Genomic DNA, 12,036 nt, shown 5'->3' with positions numbered 1-12,036 from the left:
TTCCATCTGAAACATTTGGAATTGGCCACTGTTAAAAGACAGGATACTGAGTTAGGTGGACCAATGGTCTAAGCCAGTATGGCCCTTTTTATGGCTTTAAACCACTTCCATAGAAGGGAGAATCTGGTGGATCTGCACAGTGTCAAAGCCACTAGTCCTACCCTCAAATCCTTTTTTGGGGGGGGTAGGACACTACAGCTCCTCCTCCTACAAAAGCACTGCACTGGCTCTGCTGCAGGCATGGCCCCCTATCATAGAATCATAGAATAATAGGACTGGAAGGGACCTCGAGAGGTCATCGAGTCCAGCCCCCCGCCCTCAAGGCAGGACCAAGCTCTGTCTACACCATCCCTGACAGATGTCTATCTAACCTGTTCTTAAATATCTCCAGAGAGGGAGATTCCACCACCTCCCTTGGCAATTTATTCCAATATTTGACCACCCTGACGGTTAGGAATTTTTTCCTAATGTCCAATCTAAACCTCCCCTGCTGCACTTTAAGCCCATTACTCCTTGTCCTGTCCTCAGAAACCAAGAGGAACTAATTTTCTCCTTCCTCCTTGTGACACCCTTTTAGATATTTGAAAACTGCTATCATGTCCCCCCTTAATCTTCTTTTTTCCAAACTAAACAAGCCCAGTTCATGCAGCCTGGCTTCATAGGTCATGTTCTCTAAACCTTTAATCATTCTTGTCGCTCTTCTCTGTACCCTTTCCAATTTCTCCACATCTTTCTTGAAATGTGGCGCCCAGAACTGGACACAGTACTCCAGCTGAGGCCTAACTAGTGCAGAGTAGAGCGGCAGAATGACTTCACGAGTTTTGCTTACAACACACCTGTTGATACAACCTAGAATCATATTTGCTTTTTTTGCAACAGCATCACACTGTTGACTCATATTCAACTTGTGGTCCACTATGACCCCTAGATCCCTTTCTGCCATGCTCCTTCCTAGACAGTCGCTTCCCATCATGTATGTATGGAACTGATTGTTCCTTCCTAAGTGGAGCACTTTGCATTTCTCTTTATTAAACCTCATCCTGTTTACCTCTGACCATTTCTCTAACTTGCTAAGGTCATTTTGAATTATGTCCCTATCCTCCAAAGAAGTTGCAACCCCACCCAGTTTGGTATCATCTGCAAACTTAATAAGCGTAAAAGAGAGATCATGTATTCAGAGTGGAAATACGCTACTCTATAAAACCACTGTTGAACCTGATTCTGCCCTCCTCTTTGCTGACGACACACTTCAATAGTTCAGATTAGAGAAACATGGTAAATGTCCTTTGCTGATACTCAAAACAAGACTTCTAAATACTACCATGCCAGTTCTGCTTTCTGCTGATGTAAATCCAAAGAAATTTGTCATCAAACATACATAGTCTAATGAGGGTCATTGTGTCAGCCAGAGTAATCATGGTTAAAGGCATCACACCAGTTGTGAAATCCTGGGATCTCTGGAGCAATCTGTGCACAGTACCTGGTTGGGTCAGGTCTTCCATCTCTTTGCATGTCATTTGAAAGTTTGAGAACATGGTGTGCTAGGTTAGTTTTGTCCATCCTGGTGACATGGCTGAAGAGTATGTAAATCCACTTCGGAATATAAGGAGCAGATAAAGGAAGGCCACATTCTGGGGAGATTGTGGCATTCTGCACAAAGTGAAACCACTATATGCTCAGGATTTGGCTATGATAGAGATTTTACAAAGTAGTTCCAGTGATTTGAATTGAGTAACCTCTGATCTACACTAGTGTGAGTGGATGCAGAACATATCCATATGTGCAATATGAAACATATACAAGAACTGAAGGTAAAATGCCTCTTTTTTACCGCTGTTGCAAGAGTCCACTTTATCCACTTTAGTGAATGCTACCATGGACTGTCTCCATAAAGGAGTAATAAAAAGCAGAGATATCAAACATACTGATCCTAAGGTATAGGGGAGGGCCTGGAAATTGACTCTGCTACTCTGATCATTAGATCCTTGATAGCTGTCATGATAATGATGATGCGTGCCTCAGAAAAATGGGAGATTTACAACCGAAAATGAATGAAAAAAATAGTGGAGAAAGTCGGATGCCTATGGATATGTTGAATGATGTGAATGGGGGAAAGTTATGAGTTTGAGGTGAACATAACCATCTGTGGTAAGAATATATCTGAGATCATGGAAGCAACCCAGAAGACAGGAGATATTTCATGGGTAGGTGGAAAAGAGCATGAATAAAAGAGAGAGTAAAGGTTTGTCTACACTGCCACCCTAGGTCGAACTAGGAGCAATGAGGAGTAACGGTAGTTTGAATTAGGAACTTTAACTCGAACTACCTAGTTTGTGCCGCATGTAGAACTACGGGGCATTTAAAAATGGCGGGGCCCAGGAACATGCAAATATTTGCAAGTTCATTTGCAAGTTCGAATGCCTATATTAGCCACCCTAGTTTAAATTAGGGTGGCAGTGTAGACATACCCCAAGTGCTCTGTGAAAGTAGATTCTGCACAACACTGGTCCTATATATTTTTAAGGTGCAATATGGAAGGAAAATGCAGGAAATTAACAATGGTATTACAATAGGTATGTGCTAGTCCATATCCTATAATATGCTAGGCACCCTCATATCCGTTTAAAGTCAGTGGGAATTGCCAGTATGTGAAGAAGTTCATTCTCTTCTGGTGCCTCCTGGCGAGTAAATGTATCATCCTGGTGAGTAAATGTATCATAGGAGCTCTCTCCTCTCTAATGGCCACATGGTCTCTGTGGTGACCTGCCTTTTCCTATGATTTGGCCTCCAGCCAGGTCACTTTAAAGTCTGTCCCCTTCTGGAATAGTCCACAAACAAAAAACAAAGAATTATTGTGACTAAACCAAGATAATAGGAAATGAAGGGCAATGATTTTCAATCAGCATGCATCGGAATCTTGGGCAGTGGTCATCTGAGAGGTTCCTGCCTTCAGTCACCCCTTTCCTCATAAGCTGAGGGTCTTTTTCTCTTCTCTGGTCTGCCAACAACTACCTTGTCATGATTCTACTCCAGCCTATGCATGCCTTGCAAATATGGAGACTGGAGTTATCTGACCATTGAGCAGTTCTTTAACCCTTTGTTGTCCAGTGTGTAGTTTGTATACGCCATCACACAGTGCTGAACAATTTGGAGAATCTATCAATTAAAGTGGTAGTACAAAATTTGTCTGGGAAAATTAGATTTAAGGGCCAGACTTTTAAAATAGCTTAGTACAGTTCCACAATGTCCCAATGGGATTTGCTAGGTGCTGAACACTTGAAAAAATCTGTCCCTGAGTAGTTCAGGATGTACAAGGTCTGTTCCCTCCTGGCTCCCCTGAGGTTGTAAGGTGTCCAAAAGCAATGGGGAGAGGAGAGAAGAGAGCGAGTCAGTTTCAAAGTTTACAAAAAGTGTTTAAAGCCTTACATTCCTAATACTAGATAAATAATTTACAAAAATGTGGACTGCTGGGCTTGTAATGATCAAAATGTGTGCAAAGTAGAAATAGTATCACGAGTTATTAAAGTGGAAAGAGTGGTTAAGGTAGGGAAAATTACATTTGCACAAAATGAAACTATTTTGCATTGCACTAGATTGCACATAATTTTCCACATACAACTATGTTTGACGTTTAGACATTTTCAGGCAAAGCATTTTAGAGTGATGATTAACAATCTGAATATGTTTATTTTTTCTTATATACCTCTGTAACATAGGATGGAAAAAGGCAATTGGTGAGCTGGGATCTAGACACCACCTGGGCAGATTTTGTCCAGTTTTACATTCAGATAGGTGGGGAGAGTTCTTCATGCAATAAACCAGACAGCAGAGAAGAAGGTGTGTTACTGCAGTACAGCAACAATGGAGGTATCAACTGGCACCTACTCGCAGAGATGTATTTCTCTGACTTCAGCAAACCTAGGTAAGGCATTGGTTCAGACTAAAGCCATATAATATCAGACCTTTTAAAACATCTCTCTCTCTCTGAAACAAAAACAATACAAGGCATAATTCTTGAAATTCATTACAAGGAAACTCTTCCACGCTGCAATAGTAAAATACTATGACTAGTAATACTAGGATTAAAAATAAAGCTGAACCTTAAAGAAAAACTATAGTGAAAAGTAAAAGTTTCAGATAGTCAATTCAATCTGCAACATGACCAGATTGCTAATATATATACAAAGTTAAAAGGAAGATTTAGAACTTGCACAAAATGAGGTACAGAGATTTGTTGTTTTCTTTTATCTCTGATTTCAGCTCTGTTGAATGTGTATTGATATTACATGCAAAAAAACTACATTAAAAGAACATTAAGGATGCAGTTAAATGCTCCAAAATTGCAAAATGCCAGAATTAAGGTTGCTTTGATTACATTTATCAATCTTCGGTATTTAAATGGTTTATATTTATCAATCTTAGGTATTTATATGGTTTCTGTTACTGTACTATGTCAACACTTCATAGGCTTTAATATGTTTAGCCTTACCACCCTCTTGTGAGATAGGTAAAGTCTCTGATTCCTGGTCTCTCTGGCCTACTGTTCAATTGTGGATGTGCTCGAGCTGCTCATTGAAGTAGTTAGATGGATTTTTAACATTTTTAACATGTGTCTTTTCCTAAACTCATTCTCAGAAATGTCTGAACTATTTTTTGCTGAACTTTCTCCAAAGAATTTCAGTTTGAGGCAGTCATCCATCATAGAAAATGCAACCATAAATTGTTAAAGTTTAGCAAAATTATATGCACCTGAAAATTGGGTCTTATAATGGAAAATGTAGGACAACCTTAACTGTAAGTGTCACAGCCAGCTCCACCTATAATGTAACAATGATTAATATGGAAGGATAGATTAAATGCCATTTATACCAGTTTGTTTCTCTTATAACATATGTATCTATTTAGGCCAGATGACCTCAAAAATATTTGTTTTTTTACTTATTTTATAAACTTTTAGAATTGCTAGTTCCATAAAAATTAAGCTCTTACTAATTTAAAAAAAACCCCACAAATTACAAAACAGCCACAATGGTAATAAATGGGAGGATTTCTTTAGTTGCCAAAAGAGAAACCATTAAAACATATGTGTTTATAATTTAGATTACAATTAACATGTTAAAAATAAATCACAACATAGGATTCAGTCCTATAATTATAATATGCGCTAAACAGGGAACATCTGAAAATATTTTATTCAATGACACACCAGTCAGAATGTGTATCCTAATTAATCAGTTTGAAGTATGACATCATTTGGACTAAAAATAATTTCAGTTTATTGGTAAGACATACTTCTAATATGTCCAAATCAATTATACTTAATGAAGATTATTCAAGACATGAAACACACAGTTATTTTTGTTATTTTTATTCGTATTTCTATATTTATCAGAAAAGTACTATAGCATAAGGATGGCACCAAAAAGGAATGCCTGATTTGTTGAAATTGTCTTTTGATATTGCTATGGAGAATTGTTATAAAACTTAATCATACTTTCAGTGACAGCTTTCTAGACTATTTTTATTTACTGTTTTTAACTATAGTAGCTTTTTATAAGCCCTTTTGAGTTCAAGGACCCATTGTGCTAGGCAAGACAAAGGAAGTATCATTATCCCTATTTTACAGATCTGAAGCCGATTTCCAAGAATTTGGAAGATTTCTGAGGATTTCTACCTGTAAAAAAGATTTTACCTTTTTTGGTCTCCATCCTCTGTTCTACAGTGTTTCATGTGTCTCTTTAAGAACTCAATATTCTATAAAAGTTCTGCTAAAATCTTGTCTTTTAGATTTGTCTATCTTGAGCTTCCTGCTGCTGCAAAGACACCTTGTACTAGATTCCGCTGGTGGCAACCAATATTTTCAGGGGAAGGTTATGACCAGTGGGCCATTGATGATATCATCATTTTGTCAGAAAAGCAAAAGCAGATCATTCCTGTCATTAACCCAACATTACCACAGGTAAAAGCAATTTCAGTAAATAGGTGCCTTAATGAAGCAGGAGCATTAGTAGAGTTTTCCTTGAATTTACTGATTGCTTTTTAAAGAATACTGAAGTATTTGTAGGTATATCCTTGTCTGTTTAGGTACTTATATCTCCTTTAGCATAATAGAATTGGAGCGCCTAATTCTGGTGCTAAGTGAGTTACATGCATAACTCCTTGTGTGTTAAGATAAAAAAGAGTGTTTGAAAGTTACTTTATTGTGATGCCATACAGAGTGGTGGTGGTATTTGATGTATCTTTCATTTCTGACAGAACTTTTATGAAAAGCCAGCATTTGATTACCCTATGAACCAGCTCAGTGTGTGGCTGATGTTGGCTAATGAAGGGATGACCAAAAATGAAAGTTTCTGTTCTGCCACCCCCTCAGCGATGATATTTGGTAAATCAGATGGAGATCGATTTGCTGTGACTCGGGATTTAACACTGAAACCTGGATATGTCCTGCAGTTCAAGGTATTCTTGTATTTCAGATCTCTGTAGCTCTGGTTGAGGTATACTGGGCTGCTCCTGCATGTAAATATTTCTTACTCACAAAATGGTTCATATAAGTAAGAACTACTTGTGAGATTAAAGGTTGCAAAACATCATTTCCATTTCTGTTTGTGTAAAAGACTCTGCTTTCTGAAAGAAAAAGATAACAACTATAGAGCAGTAAAGCTTTGTGTGTTTCACCAAAATAAATGTTACAAGCTTGTTATATTTTAATAAGCTTCTGAAGCGGTGACATGAAATGACTGTTGTTTTATTCCATTCAGTATCAGGAAATGCTACTGCAATGGTGGGGGAGACTTTATCTCATTTGGGACCCAGTGACTACAAAGCTTCCATGTGGCATGAGTGCATTTTTTATCCTTAAAACTATTTAAGAATTTACAAGCTATTCTATACTCCAATGTGAGTTTTTCAAATAATTTATATTGTATTGTGTCAGTGAATATAGGCTCCAATTAGCATTTTCTTCTTTCTTGTGACAATACATCAGAATATAAACTCAAAAGAAAGTGTATGTGCTTTGACAAGCTGTTGTTTCTGAACCTTAATCAAAATTTTATTGAGTTTATAATGAAATCCCATTGGTAAGTTCTGGGGGTCGGTTGCAATGCAATTTTAATGAGCTAGCCACAAATACATGGTCCTTACATAATTGGTGGATACAGACACTGAATAATTTACAAACAGAATTATTAAAGAGATCAGCTGTTTACAGGCAACTTTTCAATATAATTCCCACAGTTCTCTAAATAGGAAAGTTGACTAAAATAAGGGAATTTGTAAAATAATCTCATTCCATTTAGAAGTTGTTCTGATAAAATGCTATGCCATCTGAGGACTACATTTCATTGCATAAATTACTGTTCATTTTGTGGCCCCTAAGACTGTTTTGCAAAACAAAAACACTTAAATATGTAAATATGATTTCACTAGAAAAACACACTAATCACATTTTGACACTTTTTCTACTTGAGTGACAAAATCATTGTTCTGTGGGTCTTATAATCAGCAGGAATCCAGGCATGAGTACAGGCTAAATAAATCAGACTATTTTTAAAGTTTTCCAGACGAAACTTACAGCAAAGTAACGTGAACTAACAAACAAAAAACGTATCTATTGAAGCAGTAATAATCTCTTTCTTTGTGTGTATATTGATTAGTGTCTCAAATTAGGACAGTTGCTTAAGCAGGTATTTTAAGTCTATCTCTGGTTAAGAATCATTTAAGCAGGTGATTAACATCAGTATTAAAATTAACAATAGAAGTTATTCATGCTCTTTTTGTTATAAGGGAACTAGAGGCTGTAATAATTAAATCCTGTTTGCCAATAGATTGTCAGACATTTGCAGAGGAATGTTAAAAAGAAAGGTGAGCACTCCATCATAGACTTTGCTTAGATTGTTCCCTGCAATTTTAAGTGTCTGTGATCACTTGCAGTCTAAAAGTTATTGAAATATAGTTAAAGCTATACAACTTCCCCATCATTTCATGCATAATAATTACATATAAGGAAATTTGTAAAGTAATCTCATTCCATTTAGAAGTTGTTGTAAAGAATAATTATATATCCTTGTGAAATAGTTGAGTGATTAATACTTTGTATAATTCAACCTTTCTTTTTTGGATTTAGTATTTTTTGCAAACATTTTAGCAAAAATTTGAAATCTATTCTTTCCATTTGCCATCATATATGAATGGTGGGGATAGAATTGATGAGATAATGAAGCATTATATTTGGGCATAATTCTCTTATTACATAGGCCTATAGAATAGACAATATAGAATTATATATAGGATGATTCATAAATCTATAGAAGGGACAGTGTTTTCAATTTTGTAGGTTTTAGAGTAATTTCTACAGAAACCTATTAATTTTGTCCCTTTTAAATTTTATAGGACTTTATAAGGGCTTATTTGTCAAAAATGGCTAAATTTTGCAGAACGTTTTTCTTTCAATGAATAATTTAACTAGCTGTAGCTGAGCATTCCTCTTTCTGATAATCACTTTATTGTAAAGCATCTTCTATTACATCTCTGGCATGTTCTACCCTCCACCTATTATTTTGGAAGGAGAGGTAAGGTTCATATACCTACCTTCCTGTCCCTGACTGGCTTCCAGAATTAAATACCTCCCATTAATTCCTCACCATCCCAATTGCCATGATATTGCGTAGTTTTTACAGTGGAGGTGCTTTCTACAGGTCAGTAATGAAAGCTAATATTCCCTTTTCAAATGTTCCATTTTTAATTTTTGAAAACTGATAAATATTCTTATTTAATGTGTGCTGGTGGCACTTTTTGAGATTTTTTTCAAATTCCCTGGCTACTGGGGAGTGATCCTGCACCTCTTGCTCACTAAGGTGTGTCTTGACTACAGGGTTTTTTCGAAAAAAACTTCCCCTGTGTCTAGACTGCTGCCGCGTTCTTTCAAAATCAAATTGAAAGAACGCGGCAGTTTTTTCGGCTGCGGTAAACCTCATTTTATGAGGAAGAACACCTTTTTTCAAAAGTGCTCTTTCAAAAAAAGGGGTTCTTGAATGCAAACAGGACTTTTTCGAAACAGAGCATCCAGACTGCCTATCCCCTAGGCCATGCGGAAACCCGCCCCACCACCTTACCGCGGGGAGGCCCTTTATCCCGCCTGCCCCAGGGCCGCCTGGCTGTTCCCTGAACCCATCCCATCCCGACCCTGGGGGAAGCAGGACTCGAACCTCGAAAAAGCAGCTCGCTTTTTCGAAAGAAGTGGTTGAAGTCTAGATGCTCTCTTTCAAAAGAGGCTTGTAGTCTAGACGTAGCCATACATACATAATCCAACTGGAATGAATGGACTAGATTGCAACATGTGGCCACATCCTGGAGCATTGGATGGTATTTGGAATTTTGGGAGGGATTGTGTCTCAGGGGACACAAAGAGGTGGAATGTGCAGTCTGCATTATTCCACAGTATATTCCCCTCTTTGAGGCCAGCTATGCACAGAGATATAGACTATTCTAGCCTCTTGCATGGAGTAAGGAAGTTTCCTTACTCTTTCCCACCGATCCACTTGCATGATATTCATGGAAAGTCAGGCCTGAGACAATTCATGTGATTAAGGAATCCAGAAAAGGGCTTTTTAAACCAATCTCATCATTTTTGGAACCTAACTCATGATTTTTGAATGCTTGGGATTGCCAATATTGTTGTATTGCTGTCATCATCATAGGTTCTGTAATATTCTTCTGCGTGGTGCTCTTTAGCCTGATTCAGTGCTACAGTTTAAGGAGTTCTGCACACCTTTTCTTTCATTTACAAAGAGAAAGGAATAGAACAGAAGTCCAATAAGAAATGCGGTTTGTGTCATTTATTGCAGAAATACAAGTACAGTGTTATACCTAGTATGTTTTATATGCATAAAATCCACTTTCAAGTATCACTTTTTATGTGCCTAGCAGCCTCAAAAAAGATGCAGCAAAAAATTTTATCGAGGAATGCCTCATGTATGAAATAGATTCCAAAACATAATGGACTCTGATTGTCTTTGGATTTCTATATCTGCCTCACAAATTTTAAAATTACAGATTAGGTATAGATGATAATCAAAAACAAAACTGCAGGTAACTACACACATCAACTCTGCCACCTGCCAGTCACTCCCGCCAGCAATCTTGCTGGCTGCAATGGGTCTGGCTCCAGGCCAAACCAGTGATTTCAGCGCTTAGTGATTTCAACTCTTTAGCCACCACCTAGGCTAGCAAAAGATTCCAGCTTCCACTGGACTAGCAAAAAGATTCCTGATGGAGTCTGCTTTAGGTCTGTCCTTAAAACAAGGGGGAAAGAGGTAGATTGAACCAGTCTTACAGCTCACACTTGACAGGCATGAAGCAGGCTGGCTCAAACCCTTTCCTCCCAACTCCATTCACTCAACTCTGGAAGGGGGAGGCTTGTTCATCTGAGACCTCTTACAATGACAGTGTCTCTCCTGCAAGCACTGGTATCATATTTTACAGTTCCCACATTTAGGAGTAGCATGATTTGTGACCCCACAACAGCCCAAATTAGTTACAATACATCACATTCGATTCTAACAACTGATCCTCCATCAGCCCTGGCTGAATTGGATTTACATAACCACACCCCAGATTCCTTCCCCATCCCAGCATGAGCTGTATTTACATATCAACATTTACTTATCTTGCAAGGCTAAACCACTTCAGCTGGCTGCATTGCAAGCAGTCCTTCAGACTCCTGGCTTACACTTTTATCATATTTCTTGCAGCTGAACATCGGTTGCACTAATCAGTACAGTAGTTCTGCTCCAGTTCTCCTCCAGTATTCCCATGATGCTGGCCTGTTCTGGTCACTTGTGAAAGAGGGCTGCTATCCTGCATCACCTGGAGTCAAAGGATGTGAAGGAAGTTCTCGAGAGCTAAGTGAGCCATCCATGTATTACACAGGAGACTTTGAGGAGTGGACAAGAATTACTGTGGTCATTCCAAGATCTCTTGCAACCAGGTACTGTATGTTTTTAATTCTGCGATAGATATTGTGCTGCAGAATCTCAGAGTTACGAATACCTGGGTAACAGGTTCGTCTTAACTCTGAAATGTTTGTTACTCTGAACAAAATGATACAACGCAACATTGACTTAATACAGCTTTGAAACTTTGCTACGGAGAAAAATGCTGCTTTTAATCATCCTTATACAGATGAATCAAGAACTGAAACATTTTCCCACTTTGGCATATCTCTTCTTTAAACTTTCTCTTCCTTTGTTTTGGCATTTTACATGTAACCGAGTATTGTAGTGTACAATATTCACTGCTTTCATTTTTTTTCTCTGCTGTCTGATGGTGTACTTCCAATTCCAAATGATGTGTCTGGTTGACTGGTCAGTTGTAAATCTTCTGTTCAGAACTCTAAGATTGAACTGTACATGTGAATTTTACTTCTGTACTTAGAGCCCATGCAAGTACGATTTAGCAAACTACCCCACCAAACCACATAAACCAGAAAGAATATATTCATTTCTTAAGGAAAACAAGGCAACCCTGGTCAGTTTAAAGGTGTCAGAAGGGTCCATAAAAAATTAAATTACAAGGCAACAAGCAGCAATAATAAAAACCCATTTTAATTTATCATGAATTACTTTTTCATGGTGTGACCTTTCTTTATGCTTATCAATTAGGTCAGAAACACCAGCAAAAGAGCAATAGGTAATATGAATCAAATAAGATGTCTCAATACTATTAAAATAACAAATGGTCTGGTAGCACTTTAGAGACTAAGGAAACATGTAGATGGTATCATGAACTTTCGTGGGCATAGCCCACTTCTTCAGAAAATCAGTTCTGTTAGATTTTTCTGAAGCTCCCATCAGTGTAGTATCTGGAACAAGGCAGGTAACACCTATTGCTTTTAATGTATGTTATGCCTTCTTGTCTCCCCTTAACTCATCCTGGAATTTTTGTTGTAAACGTACACATGACTTAACTTTGTTTGAAACATTTACTTAAATAAATTTTTTCAATCTGAGCATTGTTACATGACCCACGGAGAAACCT

At 37.7% G+C, this 12,036-nt stretch overlaps 1 protein-coding gene across 2 annotated transcripts in view; it reads left to right on the top strand.

The window, feature by feature from the left end:
• RELN (reelin) overlaps positions 1-12,036 on the top strand; it is a 500,016-nt gene that overhangs the window by 370,767 nt on the left and 117,213 nt on the right. For both annotated transcript variants that reach the window (XM_006137543.4, XM_075926876.2), the window contains 4 exons: positions 3,717-3,922; positions 5,788-5,959; positions 6,256-6,456; positions 10,752-10,987. In XM_006137543.4, the coding sequence (XP_006137605.3) occupies positions 3,717-3,922; positions 5,788-5,959; positions 6,256-6,456; positions 10,752-10,987 (815 nt within the window). The remainder of the gene's footprint in view (positions 1-3,716; positions 3,923-5,787; positions 5,960-6,255; positions 6,457-10,751; positions 10,988-12,036) is intronic.

Source organism: Pelodiscus sinensis, chromosome 1, assembly GCF_052426305.1.
Source record: "Pelodiscus sinensis isolate ZL-2025 chromosome 1, ASM5242630v1, whole genome shotgun sequence".
Lineage (NCBI taxonomy): Eukaryota > Metazoa > Chordata > Testudines > Trionychidae > Pelodiscus > Pelodiscus sinensis.
Note: the sequence above shows the minus strand (reverse complement) of the source record. Positions and strands in the feature narration are given on the sequence as shown.